This window comes from Oryzias latipes, chromosome 8 (genome assembly GCF_002234675.1).
Source record: "Oryzias latipes chromosome 8, ASM223467v1".
In the NCBI taxonomy this organism is placed as follows: domain Eukaryota; kingdom Metazoa; phylum Chordata; class Actinopteri; order Beloniformes; family Adrianichthyidae; genus Oryzias; species Oryzias latipes.
In genome coordinates this window covers 4,832,157-4,855,667 of record NC_019866.2, presented here as the reverse complement: position 1 = coordinate 4,855,667, position 23,511 = coordinate 4,832,157, and the positions used below count along the sequence as shown (strand labels likewise).

Genomic DNA, 23,511 nt, shown 5'->3' with positions numbered 1-23,511 from the left:
CTCCCTATTGGCTAAACACACCAAAAGCAGATGAGGCAGGGTTTCTGTAAACCCATCAGGAGGCTGGATTTGGACCCCCCTGCTGTAAGTCTTCAACGGTTTATGCGATCAACGTGAATCAACTGATTGATGTGGAGAAAATCAGCTTTTCGCATCGTGTTTGCAACAATAAGCAAGACTTACTAACTTAAAGTCTTGCATATCAGCACAAAGTCGATTTTCTCCACGACAGAATACGCTCAAATTAATTGCCTAAACGGTTGAAGAGTTGGAAGAATGCAAACACTGGAACTAAAGCTAAGGTGTTAAAAACTTACAGAGGAAGCTGCAGCTTAGAGGTAACTATGGTGCATTCAACATGCAACCATTTGTCCCTTAAAAAAAAACAAAAAAGTTCAGGAACAGATTGAAGGCGCGTTCAGTACAGAGTCCGTCTTTCCCAAGGACACCATCTTCACCTGAAAATAAACCGCACAAAAATGAACACACCTCTGAAATCCAGTTACTGTCTCAAGACAGACAAGGCAGCACTGAGTTCATTCATTTTTGTTATCCTCTCTAGGGATCAATAAAGTGTATTTTGAAGTCCTTGATTGTGGAAGACTTTACTAGAGAAGCATCCCAGTAAAATTATATACTAAAAATTATAAATTTATAAACTAAATTTGTACTAAAAGCCAACAGTTGTCTATGGAAATCTAATATATAAATACAAAAAGAAAAAAACAGAGTCGATGTCAAGGTAATATGAGTAGAAAATTATATAAGCTACTAGAAATGACAAGGAATAAATGGAGATTTATGAGGTGTTTTTTTTTAATTAGATGCATTTGAAGGTCATTATCTTTTTTCTTTTCCAAGTGTGGCATGTAGAGACACTTCATTCCACCGTTGTTTCATCACAGAGCGGCGGTGTTAAGCTGCAATGTCTTGCTGCGAGCTGCACCAGCTGCCATTTGTTGGCAGAGAACAGCGAGTAAAAAGGAAAGGTACGCATCCGATCTACTGAAGTTGCAGAGGTCTAATCTGGGAGCCAAAGAGGCGGACGAACTGTTTCCTGCAGAGTTGAAAGTGGTGGTCGATCATGACCTCCTCGTTCATATTCTCCACTTCTGTGTGATAAAAATTGCAGTGTGAAAAAGACATGCCTCTACAGCCAATGTTGACTTTGTGCTGGTTGTTTTTGAAACTCGAAACCTTTTATTGTTGCTGCATTTCACTCAAACTGCAGGTTGATTCTCATTGTGTTTTGGTTTCATTAGCATTCATCAACTTTCCCAGTTAAACAAACAGAAAGCGGAGGTAGATGATAAAGGGCTAAAGGTCATGAAAGTGAACTTATATGTGATTTATGGGCGTCCTGCATGTATTTAACGTGCAATCTACTCATACAGAGTTGAAGAGCTGTAGGAAAATGAAGCAAATGGTTAGATTTGACATAAAATAAATAATCTATACGTGCCCTTTTAGCTCTGCAATCACAGCCTCCATCAATGCTCCCTGCATCTTGTAAATATAAGTAACCTACATGCATCTCTAATAAGATACGGAGTGGCTGAAGCTTTAGCTAATGGTATTCATGGAACACTATACAGCTTCCATTAGCTTTCAATTTCAAATTTTAACCTTTAACAAGCCCTGAGGTTTATGCATCCATGTGAACTCATGGATACTAAGCATTATAATGTTTTCTCCTTGCATTGCATCAAGTGACTGCTAGTCATGACACTCAGCTCCTCCAACCATTACTGACCAGCGATGTTACGGCAGAGGGGGAAAGGAACTTTGCAACTTCATGACACCACCTGTCTTCTGTTCTGGAAAAGCAGGTTTGAGCTGAGAAGCGTGGTTGGCACGAGTCTGCTTTGATTGGAGCAGCAGCGTTCATCAGACTCCTTTTGTTGCTGGAGTCAGTCAAAATCAATAGCTTGTGGTTGGGTTTCTCAGAATCTCCGAAAAGTTCATATGGTCTGCTTTAATCTTAATCAGCCGTTGTCTTTTGCAGGTCAGACTTTAAGGAGGACTTCACAAGACTCCCATCCTGTCAGTGCAAACACGATTCCTTCAGCAGCAAATTCTGAAAGCAGAGGTTTTACACATCTGCAGATGAAACAATTGATTCAAAACAATTACAGCTTATGCTATGAATACCACTGATTCAGAAAACCTCAATGAAACAGGCCAATTTCAATTTATCTTCTTGTTTTTTTCTTTCAGTGATTCCTCATTTTTCATCACACCTTTTGGTCACACAACTACCATGTACAAAGTCATGAAATAACCTAAAGCTTAGTTTATCAAACTAATATATCCAAACGGTATATATTCGTCTGCTCTGGATTCACAACGATTTGAAAAAAGAAATACTCAGAAATTCAATTTTAATCTTAAATTTCTTGTTCTCCATTAGCTGAAAATTCCCACAAGAACATGTGAAAACCACCAAAAACAGCTTTCACCAGAGTGGGTTTTTAAGCCGGAAACAAGAAAGAGAAGGTTAAATTAGCTCAACTTTAATTAAAAAAACAAAAATCACACTCTTACAATACAGACGCTCCGTCAAAAGTCTACAGAAGAATGCGAAGAGACTCGACAAAAGCCGATCCATTTATCCTGTACAATGCTGAGCAAACATGTTTCAAACATGAAAAGACCAAATGTTGAGGGGGAACGTTATGATCAGAGATTTGATGGGGAGACCATGTATTTATTTTCTTTGTTAGTCCCTCTGGTTTACTTTTCAAGCAAAGCTGAAGCTCCCAGTATTTATGTTGAACTCCCTGCACTGGTTAATGAAACAGAACAGATTCTTAGGCAGCTGGGAACAGGGACACATCACCTCTGGAAAAAAACTTTGTTTGCTGTCATGATGGCACCGAGCAGCACCACAGTTCATCCAGCTATATTTCAAAACCTGTTATTTTCCCTTTAGGTCTCCAGTTATGTATCTGCTCCTGACGCAGCTGCCATCTGTGAACACTGTTATCCACATATGATTAAAGGGCAGAATTACCAGCATCAAATCGCACACCTACAAGCACCTACAGATTCAGCATCCTCCTCCAGTTGTGCAGCATAATTGTGTCTTGCTAGTTAGGCTTTTCTCTGGGGATAAAGCCGATGGATTAGAGCAGCTCCCTGCCTACAGTGTGATTATGTGCTAGTTTCCAACTCTGAGCGCTGCATTATTTGTCATTCCGAGTCTCCAGCACTGAAAGGGAAGGTGGGATGTGTATCTGCTCCACATACGGAGCCTCAGCTCGCTATGGTATCATTCAGTTTTAATGAAGACAGCTTGAATTATTAGCTCCACCTTTGCCACGCTTCTCCTGCTCTGTCATTCCACGCTAACGGGGACTTAGCACCATGGTAGCTGCTCGTACATCCCTGCTGGAGATGTGGAGGAAAACAGACCATCATAAACTACAGCTCAAACCCTAATAGATTTATTGATTAGTCAGCCAGCTCCCTGTGATACAGAAGATTCGGCATGTGAAACCCTGCTGCTGTGAATGGCTACACAACTAAAGTGTATCTGTATTCTTCACTGGAGACCGTTTTCATTACAACATCCCTCATTTTCATCCCCAGACAGAATTTTATCCTCTCTCCTGACAGCACTCAGTGGTTGACAGTTCAAAGCATTTTCTAAACCCATCAAACCCAGAATTCACTCATACTCTGTAAGAAATAACAAATCTTGTCTTATATATTTTAACATAGACAGGTCAAAATCTCGTTTTAAATTAACCTGCATGCTTCTGATCCTCATGTCCTGCTCAACATGGCTGCTGCATCCACCGACGGACCTTATTGTGCAGCAATAATAATCAGACGTGTAGGGGCTTTTGCTCCAATAAAATATCTCATAAATAACAGAGGCCCCCCTTCAGCAGCATTAAACCTCCCGCAAAGTAAACCAAATAGGTAATAAAAGAAAGAACAACAGTGGATTAGATCTGCAAAACAAGCCCAACTGTTAAGCTGTCCACTGAAAAGCCATCATTCAGGTAAAGAAAGTTACATTTCAAAAGCATACCTGCCCGTAGATAATTAGTCCTGAAATGGATGCAGGCCGCTTTATTTATGTTTGCTGGGCTTCAGCTGCAGTAGCCTGATTATTCATGCCCCCACTGCTGTGATCATAATTTTACACAGAATGCTTAAATCAAGTGTTTTGTATCGCTGACCGGCTTTTTTTAAACAGCAAAAACATTCATATCCAACACTGAGAAAAGCATGCCAACCTGGATGAAGCTCTCCACACTTTTGCACGTATGTGATAAACTAGTATGGCATTAGAGGTTTTTGATTTGACTTCAAATTGACCGATCCCCGGTAGAAAAGAAGACTGCATTCGAATTCAGACGAAGAGGAAAGGATTTCAAAGAAATGATTTATGTCTTTGTATGAATAATGTCTCAGAGGTGTGGTTCTGATTCTACTTTTACATGGCAGCAGACTGATTAACCTGAACTTGTTTCTGACAGAGCCAAAAGACAAGACAAAGCGGGTTGAGAGAGCAGCACCACCCACTGAAGCTGGAATAACAAAAGATCATCAACGTTCTCCTCTTTTCACACTTTCTTAGTTTGGAAAAAAACAGAAACTACTTTTTGTGCTGCAAAGAAAAGATAGCTGGAGCGTTTTAGTAAAGGGTTTTCTTGTAAATGGCATAAATTTAAACTCAACAAAGATGCATTACGGTGGCCAGCACACCTGTTGAAAGCTTTTTTTCCACACTCAGCATGAGTTGAGATTTCTACTGTCCCGCCTTAATGCACTGGATGAATTTAAGCAAAAACAGCGTGATGTTTGCATCATTGAAAAGCATTTGAAAACAGCTAAATATGTCAATGAGATCAAGAAACAAACAAAATGTTTTGTTTCTTCTTGCAGCGTGAATACGTTTCAGGCAGAGGTAATGTGAACATGCTTTATGAAAGATTCTCATTTTGGGTCAGGACTTCCTCATACAGACTTCTGTCATTACAGATAAATGAATCTGATCATTTAAGCATGTGTGAAAAGCGGGAGGAAGGTCTGCATGACTATTGTTTACAAATAATTTTGTCAATAATTCCAAAAGACCATCAAAAAGAAAGGCTGCATTAAACTGGACAGAAATGGAATATTTAGCATATACAATTTGTTTCCCAAGATTTTATTTTATTTTTGTGTTTAGACAAAATATGGAATAAATCTGACTAGTCGTGTACAGCTTGACCAGAGATGTTCATTTGCTTTGCTGGTTGTAGAAGTGAAGATTTGGTGCAGGTAGGCAAGAACTACCTCACTTCCACGTAAGCTGAGTTCTTGCGTCATTCACTCTAAATGCCACTCATTAGTTCACTCTAAAGCAATAAGTAAATTTCCCACGTTTTCATATTTTTGGTTTTAAATTCATTGACATTGACATTGTTTTTTCTACCTTCTAGGCGGTTTTGCTGGCCCTCCTCCCCCCCCCCGTGTCCACCTGGACCAACGGTTTGTCATGGAATTGCCCTTAACCATCACCACCTAGGCTTTAGGATTTATCCATCATAACATAATAATAATAATTATAGCTTTTTTTCAGATTACTATAAAGTCTGCAAAACCTTTGAGCACAAAACAGGTAACCTGTTGTTGATACTTCATTTCATGAAACAGTGGCATGATCGTTTGTCTCCCATCAGTCTGGTTAACACAAATGCAAAAATCTGTTTGAATGAACATGCTTTTACATGTCTAAAATGAATATGATTTTATGTTCCTGTAGATGCATGAACATTGTATTGTGAACTGTGCTTGCTTGCTGCAAAGTGAACAGTGCTGGGTGCTCTGTGCTTCCTGGTCTGTATTTTCTTCTCTGTGCAGAGCTGTTTATGGAACAGAGACACCTGTGGATTGCGGACTAGACTTGCGGACGTGATCGCCCTTGACTGGCGCTGAAATATCTGCTTGCGCCTGGTGGTATCTGGTGCATCTGAAGTCTCTCCCCTTTGCAAAGGTTTGAACTTTCATGCATCTTAGATCTTTGGTGTCCTGCACCAGCCGAACCTGTGAAGACCATACAAGGCTGCAACAAGTTCCAGCAGAAAAGAGCTTCAGAGCGCTCAATAGCTCCTCTAAAAGCCAGAGGAAACATCTGAAGCGGAGCCAAGATTGACAGTTTAAAATGTCAGCACCGTGCAGACCAAAGTGAAACAGGGTTTTACCGTTTAGGTCTCATGAAAACAGATTAAAACCTGACATTTAAATCATTCTAATAGGAGCCAGGTACCATACATCTGTTTTATTGATTAACTTTGTTTCTTTAACAAGATTTAGAATGAAGCTAGAGCAGCCTGACAATTTGACCCTTAGGACAAGATGATCTGCAGATTTGCAAAGAAGGGGAAAAATCATCTGATAACCACCACACAGAATTGTCATGAGCTCCACTTTCTTCATGAATTAGTTTTGGGTTTGAACTTGGTTTTCAGATGGGAGAAATTTGGAGGTCAGGGACAGAAATTATAAATGGAGGAGGTACTTAGTGCATTATTACTCTAAGAAAAAAGAAACAACTCTTTTGGAGGTGTTTGACCACATTCTCTTCATAAAAGGTTTTGAATGAACCAGGTTCATAAATCTGCAGAGAAAATGGCTTTTTTTCTGCTAAACTAACTAATCTGTAAAAACAATGAAGCAACATTAACTTGTGTTTCTGTGCTGCAGGGACACTCATTTCACAGTCAATGACCTACTTTTAATGTAATGTGTGAACCGTATCCGCGATATAAAAGTCAAACATCTGTGGTACATGCCTGAAAACTAAATTAGACATACGTAGACATACGTAGAACGGTCGTGAAAAGCCCAAATTTGTGTATGCAGATCGCAAAAATCCCACACAATTGCGTAAGACTTAAATAATTATTGTGCAAGAACTTCATATAATATGCATAAACTGCGTAATTCTCAACAGACCAAAAATTTTGAACAGCTCAAAACCGAATTCACATAAAGACTTGTCGGTCGAAATCCTGGATGGACATCTGCGCACGTCGACAAATGAGGAACACAAGAAACACTTATAACCTACGTATATCACGTATGTGTCACGAAATACCAAAATTGAATATGTGGAAGATGCACAAAATGTGCGTAATGGCTGTGTGACACTGACAAAAAGTACATAAGGTTTGATGCCAAAATGCTCCCATGAAGGATAGCGGAACTGTTTCCTGCGTGTTGCTGTTTTAGATTAGACTAAAACAAAATTGACAATACAATGGTGTGAAGAACTAGACAGGGATTTTGGGCAGCTTCACTAGAATTTGAGGAATTTCTCATGAAAGTGAGAAAAAACAATAACAGAATATTGACTTACAGAAGAGAAGTTGTGAGCGCCGCAGGGTTCTCCTCTGTACTTGCAGGAGAGCAGCATGTCATCCAGTTGGTGGCTCAGCCTGTCCATAAACTCCAGGTTGGTGCCCTCAAAGTTTCTTGGAGGAAGGAACAGTCTAAAGTCAGACAGTTTTTGGAACCAGGCCCGACGGTCTTCCTGTAGCAAGTCCAAAACCATGGGCCTCATTGTCCGGTTGGCCAGCAGCAGGCCGAGCCAGTGTCCAGCAAAATACAGGTCACTCTTGGTGAGTTTGTACAAGCGGATCGGGTTGTTGTTGCAGATTGTGACTGCGGGGAAGGCCAACTCTTTGGCCCATTCGGTGTGGACACGTGTGTATGTGGGGAAGGAGAGCCAGTGGAGAAGACGGTTGGAGGACCAGGACAAAAGCAAACCCAGGGAGGTGCAGAGGGCCAGCAGCCAGAAGGCCCTGCGGCCCACAGAGCCGCCGGGCACACAAATGTGCCGCAGGCCATGAAGGCGTGTCCTTGACAGCAGGGTGGGTGTGACCTGAGCCAAAGATGGCTTTGTGCGACGCTTCTGACGGCTCTTTCTGATCATGGCCGGGGATGCCCTTCGGATGCAGCCCCCCTCCAGGGCCATAGCTGCCCACAGCACTCCTACAGCTGCAGGAGAGGCTTCATTTCCCAGCCAGAACTCAGGGGCCGGGGCCCACATGTAGCTCCAGAAATCTACTGATAGAATCCACGCATGGACATGTGCTTGACTTGAGAACCGCTGTTAGCCCCTGTGATGGTAACCACAGCACTGTCTGCAAAAACACACGTGTGTGGAAGTTCTCCTCATCTAAAGGGGTGTGTGTTGGAAGCAGGTGATCTCTCTCTGTGGCACAGATCCAATCCTCACATGAAAAAGGGAAAAAGTCACGCAGATGAAGGGAGTCAAAGCCATGTGCCTTTTAGATGAGAGAATCCAGTATTTGTGGCAGTTAGCGTGACAGCAACAAGAAAAGATGAGGCAAAGAGGTGATGAGGGAGGAAGAGGATACCACAGAATACCAAACACAGACGATTAAGCAAAGAGGAAATCAAGGAGAGAAGGCGGGATGATTAAATTAATGAAATGACAACAGGGGAGACGGGTTGCTGTGTGTTAAAGAGGAGCCTGCGCTGTACCAGCGTTTTGGTTTCTCCTCGTCTGAGTTGCGTCTTTTTCAGCTTCACAGGCTTCACAAACATCAATGAGCCGGCTGCAGTCAGTTCTTCATCACTAGTGAGAAGCAGCCTCAATGCATTTTTTTCTAACTCTTGTTAGACTTTGAACTTCATCGTCACTGATCGGCTCCTGGTCTCTCCAGTGTTGGTGGATGACCACAGGGCAGCAGCTTCATCTTGTAGCAGATCTGATTCGCAGCAACAAACCCAGTCAGAAACACACCACAGTGCAGTTTCACAGGGGGAGCAAGGCACTCACGCACACTCGCCGACATGCACAGCGGTTTCCAGACCAGAGCTTATCTGTTCTGTCTCTCTCTGATCTTCATCACTCTACATCACCCCCCTCTTTTGACCGCCGTCTGTTATTCTGTCTTCCTCTTGACTTTTCCTCCCAGACTCAAAAACAGTATCTCTCATCTCAGGATTACTCTTATGTCCCTGCTTTTCTGTCTAAAAATACTCACTCCAAATCAAACCCATCGCCTTGCATTACGCTCCTCCTCTTCTCGCTTTAGTTGAGCTTAGGTTTTGTTGCCCCCTCCCCGGCTTCCTCTCCTTCTCCTCTCCTTTTCCACTTTGTGTGCGCTCTCTCTTGCTTTTCTCCCGTCAGTAAAGGCTTGTTGGAGCGCTCTCCTCTTCCTCCTCCCATATCCTCTGCTGCTTCATCCAGCTTTCTCCGTCTCCCCGCTCTGAATGACTTCTCTCTCCTCTGTGATTGCTCTGTTTATCCTGCCCCCCTCTCTCTTGCATTTTTCGGTGGTTTTCAGTCAGCTTGTGCCCCCATTGCGTCTCTTGTGCTCCTCCTGCACCGCAGCTCTTTCCACGCAGCCGGTGAGCCTGTTTCTGATGAGAGCGCCCGTCTCTCTCCGTGTTAACTCGCGCAGTGCTTCGCCCCCCTCTGTTTGTCTGCTGCTGCTGCTGCTGCTGCTGAGCAGTGTCTGTTCAAACAGCATCTCACAGAATCCTCTTTGCATTCAGGTGAGGTCTTTTTACGCAAAAAATGAAGACGCAAGAAGTTTTCTTTTCACCACTAAAACTGTTTTTCCCTTCTATTAAAACACCTTTATTACCTGTAAACCTAATGGCACATTTAAAGTCTGAACACCCAAATCACATAAACATCAGTAATAAAAAATTGGAGAAGGGTAAAAAAAACAAACCAAATGTTTTTCTCTGATCTCAATTCTATGGGATCAAACCAGGATCGGCTTAAAGTAAACCAGAGTGTAAATTTTCAAAACAAAACTGATAATTAAAAACTTTTAAAACCTGAAGGTTCACATTGTAAACTTGAAATGAATATCAAAAATGTGAAAAAAAAAACTGTAAATGTAAAACTTCTTGTAGTTTCCATAAGCTATGTACCTACTAGTATTACTTAATGAAAAAGGATTTTTAGCTGTTGGTTTGTATTTTCAACTTTCAACTTTCTTTCCCGCACTTTGCTTCAGTCCTCAGTTCCCAGTTTCAGTGGCTTCCAGGACACGATTGACATGGGACGATGAAGGTGTGTCACGTTGCCTTTTTGTAAATTAAGGTTTCAAATTTATATATTTTTTCAATGTTAAATATTTTTTGTCAAATAGTCAATATTTTTTTTTCACGTTGAATTTTTTTCCAATTTACAAATGAACGTTTCTGTTTTACTTTTTTTATTTACAGTTTTACTTTGAATTTCCAGTAAAAAAAATAATGATAATAATATTGATAATAATTTTCTAAGATTTTCTAAGATGTTTCACACAAAAAATATTTAAAATAAAATCATAAAATAAAACATGTAAAGAAACTTTCACACAATTTAGATTTTTTAGAAGCAACTCGAAAAATTCAAAACATTTCAAAAGAGACATTTTCTCTTCAAAAGTTGTAACAAGAGCTTTTTAAGTAAAAATGGTTTTTAAACTGCAAAAACTGGTTCTTAAGAAAGTGTATGTTACGGGGAAAAATGTCCTAGTTTGCAAGAAAAATAATGTTATTAAGAATGTTTTTTAATAAAAAAAAAAATTTTTTAAGAAAACAAGTCTTAGTGACTAAATTTTTTTCCTAGATTTCGAATTTTTGGTAAGACCAATTTTTTTACTCGATTGGCAGATTCTCTTTCTTTTTTTATTGCATATTTAAAGAAAATCTTCCAATGGGCTACAAATGTTTGATTCATTCTTAAAGGGGCTGTTTTTGCAGTGAAATGAAGCTTGTCTTGAGCCAAATTACATGCATTAGGACCTTTAAACCCAGTCTCTCAAGCTTTTTTCTCTTCAGATTTAGTGGAATTTTGCTGTCTACTGTGATGCGTCAGCCTCTAAAGTTGTATAAAGTTTCTGTCCTGCAATTTTGCCCTATCACACCTGTACACGATGAGGTTGCCTGGTGTTTTTCTGCAAGTATAACAAAATAAAACTGAACTACGACGGTGAATTTAGCTGGAAACAGAACAGGTTGATGGTTGATGTTTATTATTATTATTTTAAAGAGCCTGTGCACAACAAATGTCATGAACGAGACTTGATAGAAAAAAATAAATAAATAAATAAAGGAAAATGACCCACAGTTCCTCTGTAATTTTTAAATGTTGATTTGAAAGAAAAAAAAAAAAATTAGAATGACAGTGGTTAAGAACCCACTACTGAACAAGAGTCCATTTTTGCAGCATGTCCCTTGTGGCTGTTAAACCACCACCCACACACTGAACCATATCCTTTTGTCTGCTTCCTCATGCAAGATATTTTTAGAAGCATCTCTTACTGCTTTAATAGAGGACAGATTGGCAAATTCCACATGAGCCAACAAGCAATATCTGTCAAATTAAATAGCCTTCATCTGCACGTGTAAATAAGAAAGCTTCAGAGCTAAGTCTGCAAAGTGCAGCCTAAGTGCTCTTTGTTCACTCAATGCTTGATGTGTAGTTTTGTAAAATTCAAGCTCCCTCCCATCAGTATTCCACATTCCTCAACCGCTAAAAGAGGACGTGTGTGGTACGGCTTTTTTTCTTTTAATATTTTAGATTAAATCTCAATTAAAATCGAATTATTTAACTTCTTAATTAAAGTTCTCCGGGATGCTTTCTCAAAAGAAGATTATGATGATTCTATATATATATTTATATAAAATCTCACTTTGTGTGGACTTTAAAGTGTAATCAGAAGAGTTCTGTTGATGTTCTTCTGCAAATTAAAACAGAGGGAGCTGAAGGCTGAATCTGCTGCAAGATAAGCCAGACCTGCAGGCTTGACATTATTTTTAACATGGACTCACATAGCCTTTAAAGCTTCTGGATGGGAGTTCTGCAATGTTACCTAAAAAAAACCTCCCTGTGATCGCACCATTGATGGGAATAAATGAAAAGACATTTTGGAGTCATGAAACCCACACATGAGTTCAAAGAATCCTTTCACAAAGCCCTCATGTCATAAGTAATTCCCATAAACACCAAAATGGCATTCGTTATCGCATGTTTGTAAAGAAAATCGATTAAAGTCCCATTCTGATCATCTTCTGATCTATTTTTAAAAGTGTTTGCAGTATTTTTTTTTATGATGATTAAGCTGTCTTTACCAAACCAAAAAAAATCTGGTGTAATTTTCAAGGACATAGTTTCTGCAGAGCAGCAGTAGTTCATTAGACATTCGTCTATGGGTTGTAGGCAAGGATGGTGGCAAGGAGCAACCTTGCACCCTTTCTCCTCCCCAGTTAATGTTCTACCTAAAAAATGAGCTCCTTTTAAAAAAATCCTTTTTTTCATCTGCTTTAAACATTGAAATCCTCAGAACTGCAATTTTGAGATTAATTTTTATTTATGCATTTCTTCCACCATCAGAAAAATCCCACAAGAAAATTTTAAAAACACCAAAAACCCCTTTTTCATTGGAGTGGGTTTTTAAAAAGGCAGGTCATCTCAGACCGGCGTGAGAAAATACAATTTATCTGATGCTTCCTACATAAAAAAAAAATGCTAAATGTGGAATAGAAACATAAATTGAAATGTTTTATGCATGGAAACACACTTTTACCAGCAGCTTCTGTGCTACAGAGAAGCAGGACATATACAGAAGCATTAACATGCTCATGCAGCACAGCTGGATTCAGAGGCAGCCTTCCAGAGCCTGGATCTACAGGCTGAATAATTAGCTCGGAGACATAAAGAGAGCTCCTCCATCCAGCCAGCATTAAGAACACCTCAAAGGCTTAACGTTTTCATTCTGCAGCTCAAAGCAGAGGGGAAATCATAGATCAATTAGGCATACAGCCAGTTCAAGCTTCAGATACAATTACACAGCAGCCAGCAGCCGCAAAGACACTTCCTTTAGGTTTTTGGATTGGAAAAAGGTTCGACCTACAGAAAACAGTTCACAGATTTGTTAAAAAGTAAGTGTATTTGATGGGAACTTTACAGAAGATCTGGGGTTAAAAACTCCCAGCGAATGACGATGAACCTGCAGAACTGCTGCCTGACATGAGGAAGGTGCAGAGTTAGATGATTAATAAGGATACACGCTTTGCTCTGGCCTTTCCTGCAAACGTTCAGGTGAACTTGTGTCAGTGGCAAGCAGATGAAAAATGAGCAAGGTGAATAAAAACAGTGTATCTTGTGGCAGCGTGCCATTAATCAAACTCCATCCTGATTTAAAATGGCAGTGATGGCAGGCAAAGAATCAATGGCTTTTCTCTGCTTTATGAGTTTTGTAAACTGAACGCAGCAACACTCAGGGGAAAAGGACTCACTCCTCCATCGTACAGTAGTTAGCCCCCCCATCTTCATCCACAACCAAAATAAATGCAGTGCAGCCAGACAGGAGCACCTGATTAATAAAAGATTTATGGGATGTGCTACGTAATCATCAGACACTGAGGATGAGATGGTTTCTGTCATGGATGCACATAAAATGTTCTCCTTGTCCATCATCATGAAGTTGCTGCTGCAGATAACTGCATGCTGAGCTTAGAGTGCGTTTTATTTTTAATTTTTTTTGCCAGGAATGCTGCTACAAAATTGACCACAGGTGCATTTATCAAAAACATCTCCAGAATCTGACACAGGCAGAAAATAGTGCAGTGCTCATCAGCACTGCTTAATTTTCTGCTCAATATTTAGCCTCTAAGAGACCATGATTTTATATTAAAGCAAAATGTCTTTGGAGCTGATGCAGGCAAATCTGTCCTGCTGCACTTAGCTGATGGTTGCAACTGCTCTGAGTATCAATATGTGTCACACAGAGACTTTATCTTTATTAAATCTCTACTAGACACTGATCTATTGCAGGCCTTACAGAGTCTGATTGTATTATAAATTTACTGACAAGCAATATGAATTTCTGTTGGCAATCCTTTACTGTTTGCCTCAACTTCAAACAGTTCGTGACATCTCCCACGGCTTAGCTACAACAAATTCACAAAGGCAACAGAATCTGCCACTTCTGCTCAGCACAGCGTTCCTCCAGATGGTGTGGTTCTGAATGGCCCGCCTCACACGGAGACTAAGTAGATTCGTGTGGAGTCGGGTTTACATGCAGACAGCTGTTAGATTTGTTCGACATTGCAGGACAAAACTCAAAAGAGATGAGAAGAAAATGCTTTTGCAGGTAAAACAAAATATTTGACTTCAATGGAGGAGCTCAGATGCCATCAGGCAGAGAGGGGGGGTGTTCTTCACTGCGTTGAGGAAAAACAGCAGGAAACGGTCGTATGCAGTCTGAAAGCATGCTCTTTTAAGTGGCTCGTTTGAAAAACAACAGTAGCTAGTTCCATAGATCATCTCAGCAACTTACACATGGTCACTATGCAACAACAGATACGTGAACCCTTAAAAATTAATGATTTGGCCACTGGGGACGTTACTTAGCTCATTTCTTTCCACTCAAAGTAGAAGAACAAACATTAAATACATCTCAGCTGGACAAAGAGAAGAAATGGCTTGTTCAGTTAAAAAAAAGGCCATTGGATCACCTGAAGTAAAATGATGTACTGAGTGCAGAAAAGTCAATGCTGTTCAGCTCTGTTTTAATGAAAAAGAGTTCACCAGAAGGCAAAGCAAATGGCTTTTTGATCAATCTAAGTTGCCTTCAAGCCAGTGGATGAGCTGAGCTCTCCCTGGTTGCTGTGAAGAGTTAAATTGTGGGCCCTGTTCCTCCTCCTCCTCTGCACACAAAGGAGAAGGTGGACTTGAAAGTAAATTCTCCGTAGATTCTAATTCCCTTGCAATGGTATAAATGAGCTAAATTTGGGGTTTCTTGGTCTTGAACTCATTCGCCAACATGGTTTATTAATGTCTTGATCACAAGTGCCTAATGTTTGTATAAGGGTTGTGTGCGGGCAAAAAATGGGTTAACTCTGTAAAGGGCAAACCGGTGGCCCCCCAGGAAATTTTAAGATCGTAGACCACCCACGAGACAAAATGTACGGCCACATTTTTTCCTATGGCCATGCTGTGAGTGACAGGTCGTAGCAAACACTTAAACAGCACGTAAAGCTACGCAAGGATAAGGTAGGTTTCATGCAGACCTGAGCACAGCGCAAGGGGCCAGCTGGTGCTGTTCAAGTGATTTGTGCAAGCTCTTTGCTTGCAGCCTGACTGTTGATGAGAAAATCTTAGACAATCTGACAGAGTGTAGTTCTGAGGGCACCACTCAGGTGTGCTACGGGCATTTACGTATCACATGCACACCCCATACATTTGCAAGTGGTCAGTAAAGGACCAGTACTTGCACCTCACTAAGGGGGCCAGCACAGCATTCCCTGTACGCCATAAGTGCACAAAACTTACATCATCCTAACCAAAACTTCACAACATATTTACCACACCCAAGAGAAGGGTGCAGTCCATTTTCATGACGTCCCTTAAGGTGGACGCACGAGCCACGAGGAGGGAACTGCAAAATACTCCTGGGTTCCCTTTAAGATGTGGATGCTCCTCTTTATGACCCTCCACGGGCCCGGACAACCCAAACACCCTTAGCACCAGTCCTGGGGGGTATTGTTATACAAATACTCATTTTTATAACAATAAAAAGAACAAAACTACATGTACATAGTACATAAATAGATTTAGGAATTTTCCAAGATTATCATTACAGCAATGATCAGTAGAGGTGGTATATAAACTCATCACCCTCTCCCTTCCTCTCACTCATGGTGCAAAGGCTTAAGCATAGTAGGACAAAATAACTCGGCAAAACACAGTAAAACAGCTAAACAACTAAACTCACTTGGTCAAAAACACACACTTAAACCCAAATCCGTCCAGACAGGCAAAGGGAATGGTATCCCACAATCCCTTGCGGTGCCGCTCTAACAGCAGCACCAAAGTTACACCTACTTAATTGAATTAATTTGAATGAAAGTAAAATAACTGTCTGAAAACTACGTGTCATTTTTAAGCTGACTTAAAAAAAAAAAGATTTATCTTAACTGAAGCAAATAATTAAGTTAGATCAAAGTAAAAAGTTTATTTTTCCAACATCCATATGTGGTCTTTTCACCCTCTCACGGTGGAAAGAGTATCATCTGAGCTTCTTCATCCACTAAATCATCTTCAAATGGACACGCCATGCTGCTTCACCTCTCTGAAAACAAACTAACCTTCAACTAAACCTGCTCCGGACCAGGTTATGTTCAGAGCACGAGTTGCTATGGCAACTTGACATACCCTGAAACTTACCTCCATTTCTTGAACCGAAAGCTGAGGTTATCAACTTCCTTAGCCTCAAACTTACCATGGGAGCTAGCATAACCTGCTTTCTGGAATACCCCCCTGCACTACCATACATGTGCATGTGACTCCATGATACACTGAAGGGGTGACATGCATCACCATGCTTGCATGGATGGTCCAGATGCCCCAACACAAGTAAGAGTAAATATTAGACATCCAAAAGACTTGTCCTCTTTCGAAAGTGTTGTAATTTTAACTTTTTCCTGCTGAATCTCAGTTTAATATTAGATAATAATATGTGTTCAGATTATAAGAAAAACATAATTGCTGCACATAATTGATTCACATTTTCCTCTGCTTCTCAATATTTCCCTGCTGTACACATCTATCTGTGGTTTTGGATCCTTTTTTTGTAATGTTGTAATTTATTTTATCCAGTAGTTTGTCCCGGGGTTTCCATGGTAACAACAGCGCCAGTCTGACCTGCAGAAACGGGTGTGGTGACACTGGACTAACAAAAAGCCCCTGCCGTCCTGCTTTTTTAAGCCAATGTTCATGTGTTTACCAAGAATCCAATCTAACTGGATTTCAAATGAACCCGTCCCGATCTACAGTATGCTTCCCAATAACAGAGGGGAGCGGATAAAGAAAATCTGCGGGTGGGAACGGAGCGCCCAGAGTTGAAACTGCCTCAACAGTTGCAGCTAATGATGCCATTAGTGCTTCGGAGCAGCACAATCAATCAGAGAAGTGATTAGCATGGGCATGTAGAGGGAGAAGGACCATTAGTCAGATGTGCTGTGCATAACCTTCAGGACTCTGTGTGTTAAGAAGCGGCCGGTCGGTGGGGAAAACATACACATGGCTATTAAAATGATGCCTAAAACATCATCATCATGCATGGATGAAAGTCTTCAATGTATGTATTTAAATTACACTGAAATTCAGGTGAAAACATGTTAGGGTTTTCTGGCCAAGTAACTTCAACTTTCTTTCCTGCAGCACATAAATTGATTGTTTTCTCCAAGTAGACGCCAGCGGAAGCTTTCTGCTGCATTTTAATGGAAAATGGAAACTAGTTCAGTAAGAGGATTTGATGGTGCAGCGGCAAAACTTAGCTGACTCGAAGCCAGGCCAGATGATAGAGCTGAGATGAAGCAAAGAGGCTGCTGTTGTAAGTGTAGCAGAGCTTATCCAGCTGTGATTATCCTCATTTCTTTTCCAGTTGATTATGAGGATTTTTACACCACAAAATAATGACAGGAGCAAAACGTTATTTGTGTTTATAGCAAAGCATCCAAGTTAAGAGGATGTGGCAGACACATATGACTATAATACTCATTATAGACCCGCATGGATAAAAAATTGTGTTTTGGGCGTTTTAAACTTCTGTTTGTGGCAATTTTCTGATAATAGAGGACTTAAGTGTTACCTCACTATATTGCTAATTCATCTTTAATGGTCTCATTGTTCCACAGATTTTTTTCAGGGCAATCTGCATCCTGATTACATATGGACCTTGTTGATCAATCTCCTCCGTGCCATGTCTCCTCTACAGAATGCGTTCAGATCTTCAATCATGATCAGATCCTTGTTTTCATACTATGTTATTGGACTTATTGTCCTATGAGGGTTTGAACTGAAAATGTTCATGTCTATCTGAGAAAAGTGTATAAGGTGTGTAGTTAGGGTTTTAACAGCCTTAAAACATCTATGATCCTACTTCAAGGATTTCACCTATCGTGGGACCAGAAAGCTGCACACATAGCCACGCTCAGCAACCATTTGGTGATTTAACCCCCAACCCAACTTCTTAATGTAGGGAGGCATTGGGTCCCATTTTTACAGTCTTTGATATGATTTGACCTCATGGCCTTTTAGTCTCAGGGTGGACACTCTACCACATGGCACAACCCCCGCAATAAACAAGGTAACAAAAGCAAGATTAAGCTCAAAACTGCATTTCTGTTTGTTTTTTTGTTTTTTAATTCAGATTGTGAATCAGGAGTAGACAAAAAAAAAAACGCAGTTGGAAATTTGGGAGCTTCTTTGTGACAAAAAATACCCTGGACGGCCAACAACTCCCTGCTCCGCTCCATTCTGCATCCACTTGCGGATGACTAGATCCATGTTGGTCTTTGTTTTCCTCATCTGAGCTGGCATCTGGCTCCAAACTGTACGGCTGGATAGCTCCAATATTGCTTGCCATGTTTTTACACCAGTAATGTTAGATTGGGAGTGAAAGGGGCTGTAAGATAGCTAGAGAGTGTATAAACACCTTTCAGTTATGGGTGACGAGAAGAGGAGTGGGTTTTGCTCAACACCACTGCTCCTGTCTACAACTGGAAGGCAAGATTGTGATGAACTCCTCCTGTTATGTTCTAGAAAATTACAGTTTTTTTATTATATTTTAGCAAAAAGGGGCAAAATTATTATTTAAAAAAACACTGGGAACACTTTTACAATAGATCAAAAGGTGATCAGAGAAGGACTTTAAGATTTTTTGATTTAATTTATTTTATTTTATTTTATTTTATTTTATTTTATTTTATTTTATTTTATTTTATTTTATTTTATTTTATTTTATTTTAATTATGCATAAGGACTAAAAATTGAAAAGATGTCAGCAGCAGCAGAACCAGAAAGAACAATGTCAATTTAAAAACCAGACTTTAAGACAAAGCTTAGGTGGTCCTAAGACATAACAATAAGATATGTTTTTTATTTATCACAAAGATGTATGCATAAGCATCCCAAACAATTGCCCTCAAGAAAATAAAAATCCCTTTGGAAACAGTGATCCTCTTGTAAATTTGTCAGAGTTTGCAAAATTCCAGTAAAATACTTCTGCTTCCCATCCCATGGCTTATCAAGCAGCAGGAAGTCGCAGCAGAAGAAACATTCAGATTCACAGAGCTCAGCAGTAGCAGCAGCACTGCAGCTGTAGGTGGAGATCATTTATGAACTTTGTCAACATCATTAAACCAAAAAACCCTCAGAAACTTTGCACTCTCACGTTCTTATTAAATTAACATGATGGTAAAGACAGAGAGGATCGGCTCGTTTTTTTTATGTCTCACCTAAATGAGCAAAATTTGGCATCTCCACATTTGATAAAAGCTCAATCCTGTAGAATCTCTCTGTGTTTGAGGAGTGGCTGCATCTTTGAGAGACAGAGGAGAAAAATGATGAAGCGTCTGGCTTGCATTTCATGGGAGGCTGGTGCCCAACTGTTACCACATGGAAATGTTGACCCTTCTAGGAATCGGATTTTAGCGGGGTGCTGGAAGAAGACAGCCCTCATGCAGAAATCTAAATGCTCCCATGAAAAAAAGATGAGCTCAAGTTCTTCTGGTTTAAAGTGACAGAAGCAGATTTAAATTTTACTCTTATTTTTGGGGATTCATAACTGTAGAATTCTTTAAACCAATCACAGATATACAGTAGAGCAAAAAAGTATGTCAGTCAGAAATTCTGCAAGTTATTCTACTTAAAAAGATGAGTTTGTTCCGTAATGTTTTTCAAAAATGCACTTCAGCCGCGAATTGAAGAATCAGGGTTTAGTATTTATTCAATAACAACAGTTCACCTCTATATTTTGCAACATATCCCTGGTTGGCAAAGACAGGGATCAAAGGTTTCCTGTTATTTTGGTCCATTCTCCCATGCAGATCTCCTCAAGAGCTGTGATGTTTGGGGCATTTGCTGACCAACAGATACTTTTAATTCCCTCCACAGATCCTCTTAAGCAGTGGTTCCCCAACTTATTCAGAACTGGTTTGATGCCAGAAAATATTTTTACGGAGCGGCATGTACGAGGCTGAAGTGGGCGACTGATGCAGTCGTTGCCTAAAGTTTTCCTTAACTTTTGATGGTAAGGTTTATCTTCAACCTCTTTAAAATATCTGCTTAAACTTTTTTTGTGCGATTTTATGTGAATTTTAGATTTTATATTTTACCTCAACCCATAATTGTCAAAGCAAAAGCTAAGAAATTGGACTTCAGTCTCTTCTGACTATTAAGATGGGACAAATAAATACAGAAAAAAAAATAAAACTCATCACTAAAAATCACTAAAACTGGTATTTTCTAAGTATAATAATAAACATAAATCCAACGTTTGAGCAACTTTATTAGCAGCAACCTCATAACATTAGACAGACGGTTGCTAATTATTATCCATTATTTTATGGTGTATTGGAACAAATGTCACACTGAATTCATTTTTGGAGTAAAGACTCCTGGTTTTTGTCTGCTAAATGCAGTTTTCTTTTATTGTCAAGTTGAAGGCTCTTCCATTTCCTCACTGGCTCTTTTCTGCCAAGACAAACTTTCCAAATATGTCTTTTATTTGTTAACTTTAATAGCTTTCTGGTTTCAACTTAGCAGCCGGTGCAGCCGCCTTAAGAAAGATGGTTGATGTATTTTCGACATGTGACCGAGCGACCTGACATGCGTCAAGATTGAAGACATGGTGGAGAGAAACCAGTAGACTTCCTAAAGAAAAATGTATGCCACGTTTTTTCCCTGTGGCCCAAACCAACTGTCCCATAGACCGGTACCAGTTTGCGTCTCGAAGATTGCGGATCTCTTCTCTATTGACTTGAGGTCCATTGACGGCCTTGCACATTTGCCACATTTCATGTTCTCACTGATTGAATTTCTGTCCAAAATCTCTCATACATGCATTCATCCTTTCCTTGTTACGGATCACTTGTCCTGTTCCCTTTGCAGAATAGCAGCGCACAATTATGATGCTTCCACCCCCATGCTTCACAGTGGTCATGATGTTTTTGATGATAGAGAATTCTCCCTTCTAAAAAAGCAGTGAATAGCTCAGGAAAAAATCTAACCAGTCCACCCAATGGAAAAAAAAAGTTTAAAATCAATTTTTCGGGGATTCCAATATTTATTACGACAACCCACAATTATTGTTTCAACTTCCAGATCTTTCCGATTGAATCAATGCCTTTCAGCTCCTCCCCTGCCTGTTGAGACCAATTTGTCAAAAGTGAGGCCAAAAAAAAGTGTTGCCATCCCCCAACATCAAAAAACGTGTTCGCAGCTCTGCTGTGAGATTTCTGAAGAGAAAAAAAAGATATCTAACTTTCAAAGACGTTGCTTTTCCTTGCAACAGCTCACAGACAAAGACTAGAGTGACTGCTGAAGGTGTTTTACAAAAAGCATTGCTTTATTATTAGGATAAAAACATGTTTCTACTCTGATGGAATCATTTCAGAGATATCTCTGTTGAGACTATAGAAAGAGAACGCAAGTGAAGAGGAACACAGAGTGAAGAGAACTTTTTAAAGTCACAGCTGTAACAGGAAGTCCTGACAAAATTTAAGCTAAAGATGACATGACTCAGATGCAACTTAAACTGTTTTTAGTCCCAAATCCCTGAACTGAGATTTAAATTAAATCAAATACACATCCTCTGAATTTCATGCAAAACCTTTGTTTCTCAGAAAAGATACCAAAAATCATCATCAGTCTGTAGTTACTGAGGTTAAACTGTTGTTTATTCCCTAAAAACACGCATCTTATAGCAATTTGTCCACGAAAAGGTAAACGTCCTCCATTGATGAACCTTGATGAACAGCTCAGTATTTGTGCAGCTTCAATTTAGAACTTTTTAAAACTGTTTTTGTCAAATGTACTTAAAGTAAAAAGCAAAGTAGTTAAACCTATTTTAACTTTATTTATTTTTTCTTTTTAAGACTAAAATGTACAGATTCCTAAAAGAGATGACAGATGGTTCAAAAGATGGGTCAAAGAAGCAAAACATGTTATTAACCCTTCTGTCAATTTATGTCCTACTATGCTGCCCTTTTATTAGTTCCAAAGAAGACCAAAACTCCAGCGTGACCACACCCACTGACCCTGGGATGGGGCTTTGGGGAATACAAGGGCAGAGGGATTCCTCTTCTTTGTTACCCTTTAATGATTCATCCATTTGAATTAATGTGGATGACCCACCTGAAGGATATAAAAAATGTAGGCTGGACTCTCCACCATAGTCTGATAAAGCCACTTGGATGATGGGTGATATGTTTCAACACAGAAGATTGTATGTTTAGTTACCATGACTCAACTCCTAGACGTCACATGGATGAAGGAGAACCTTTAAAGACCCCCTCTGATGAAAATCATGTTTTTTTGACTTTTTGATATTTCTGTTAGAGATGCAAGAAAAACAACGTGTCACCCAAATCCCAAGGTATCCTAGGTTTGTATTATTTTGATGTGGAGAAACAACAGTGGGCAGAACTTTATGAAACTAAAATGGGAATGGATTTGCTGTTACTTTTTTTGTTTTTTTACACATTTTATTTACAGTTGATTATCTTGCAAGAAATACAATTAATCTGGAAAATTTTCACCTGCACTGTTCAGTACCCAGATATTTATCTCAGAGTCATACTAGTTGACTTTTTGGCTAAAGTCCTGGATCCATTTAAGGTCAGTGAATCAGATTGTTTAAAATGAACCAATAGACTGAATCGTATCAACCAATTACAAATTATGATATGAATCGAATCGTTTACTTAATAGTTACACCCATAAATTATTTATTATTTTCATTATTATTTTGCAAAAGTGAGGACTTCAGCAAAACCAGGATAGTTTTCTCAACTCTGAAAGGAAAATAGTTACTGAATCTGAGCATGTTTCTGCTTCAAAGGTCATTCAGAGTGAGACATGTTTCATTACAGGCCTCTGAGCAGCTGACGCTGAATCACACACTCACCTTAACAGAAAACACTGTTTGAACTCAGCAACTGAGCTAAAGAAATACAACTACTCTGCCGTACTTAGTAGATTCTAAAAAGCGTCAGTGGTATCTCTGCAAATCGTTTGTAACTGCTGCTAAACATCAAGGGGTATTGATCAGCATGAAATTACTGTTACAACCCAATCAACTGCTGGCCACCAGGAAGCCCTCTGAAGGGGAAAAATACAGACCCACTTACAGAAAACCACTGGATGATCTGGAAGAGGCCATCTTCCATGTCTGCAGAGATTGTCGAGAAGCCTAAACATGGATTTGTCCTCGCCTCAGGTGACTCGCTCATATATTTGTACAGTACCAAGCTGCTCTCAGGGGACTGAAAGTTACTAATCTGTTGACAGCTGTCTGATTGAAGATGAAACAGAGAAGAAACATTAGAAGAAAAATGTGGCTCTGCACTCCAGATATTGCACAGCCACATCTTTTGTTACAGTGACAGCAAAGGCACCAGCTGGCTTGCTCTATTAGCCCACTCCATTCATACCATCCCAAAGGCAGCAGTGCCTGGCTCAAGACAGGC

The 23,511-nt window shown here is 39.8% G+C and overlaps 1 protein-coding gene across 3 annotated transcripts in view; it reads right to left on the bottom strand.

Moving 5' to 3' along the window:
* asic2 (acid sensing ion channel subunit 2) overlaps window positions 1–23,511 on the bottom strand; it is a 316,441-nt gene that overhangs the window by 113,168 nt on the left and 179,762 nt on the right. The window contains exon 1 of one of the 3 annotated variants that reach the window (XM_004071255.4): window positions 7,358–9,501. The exons of the other annotated variants lie outside the window; for them this stretch is intronic. Within the exon in view, the coding sequence (XP_004071303.2) occupies window positions 7,358–8,050 (693 nt within the window). The 5' untranslated portion in view covers window positions 8,051–9,501. Of the gene's footprint in view, window positions 1–7,357; window positions 9,502–23,511 lie in introns of those variants that run through there. 3 annotated transcript variants of the gene reach the window in all.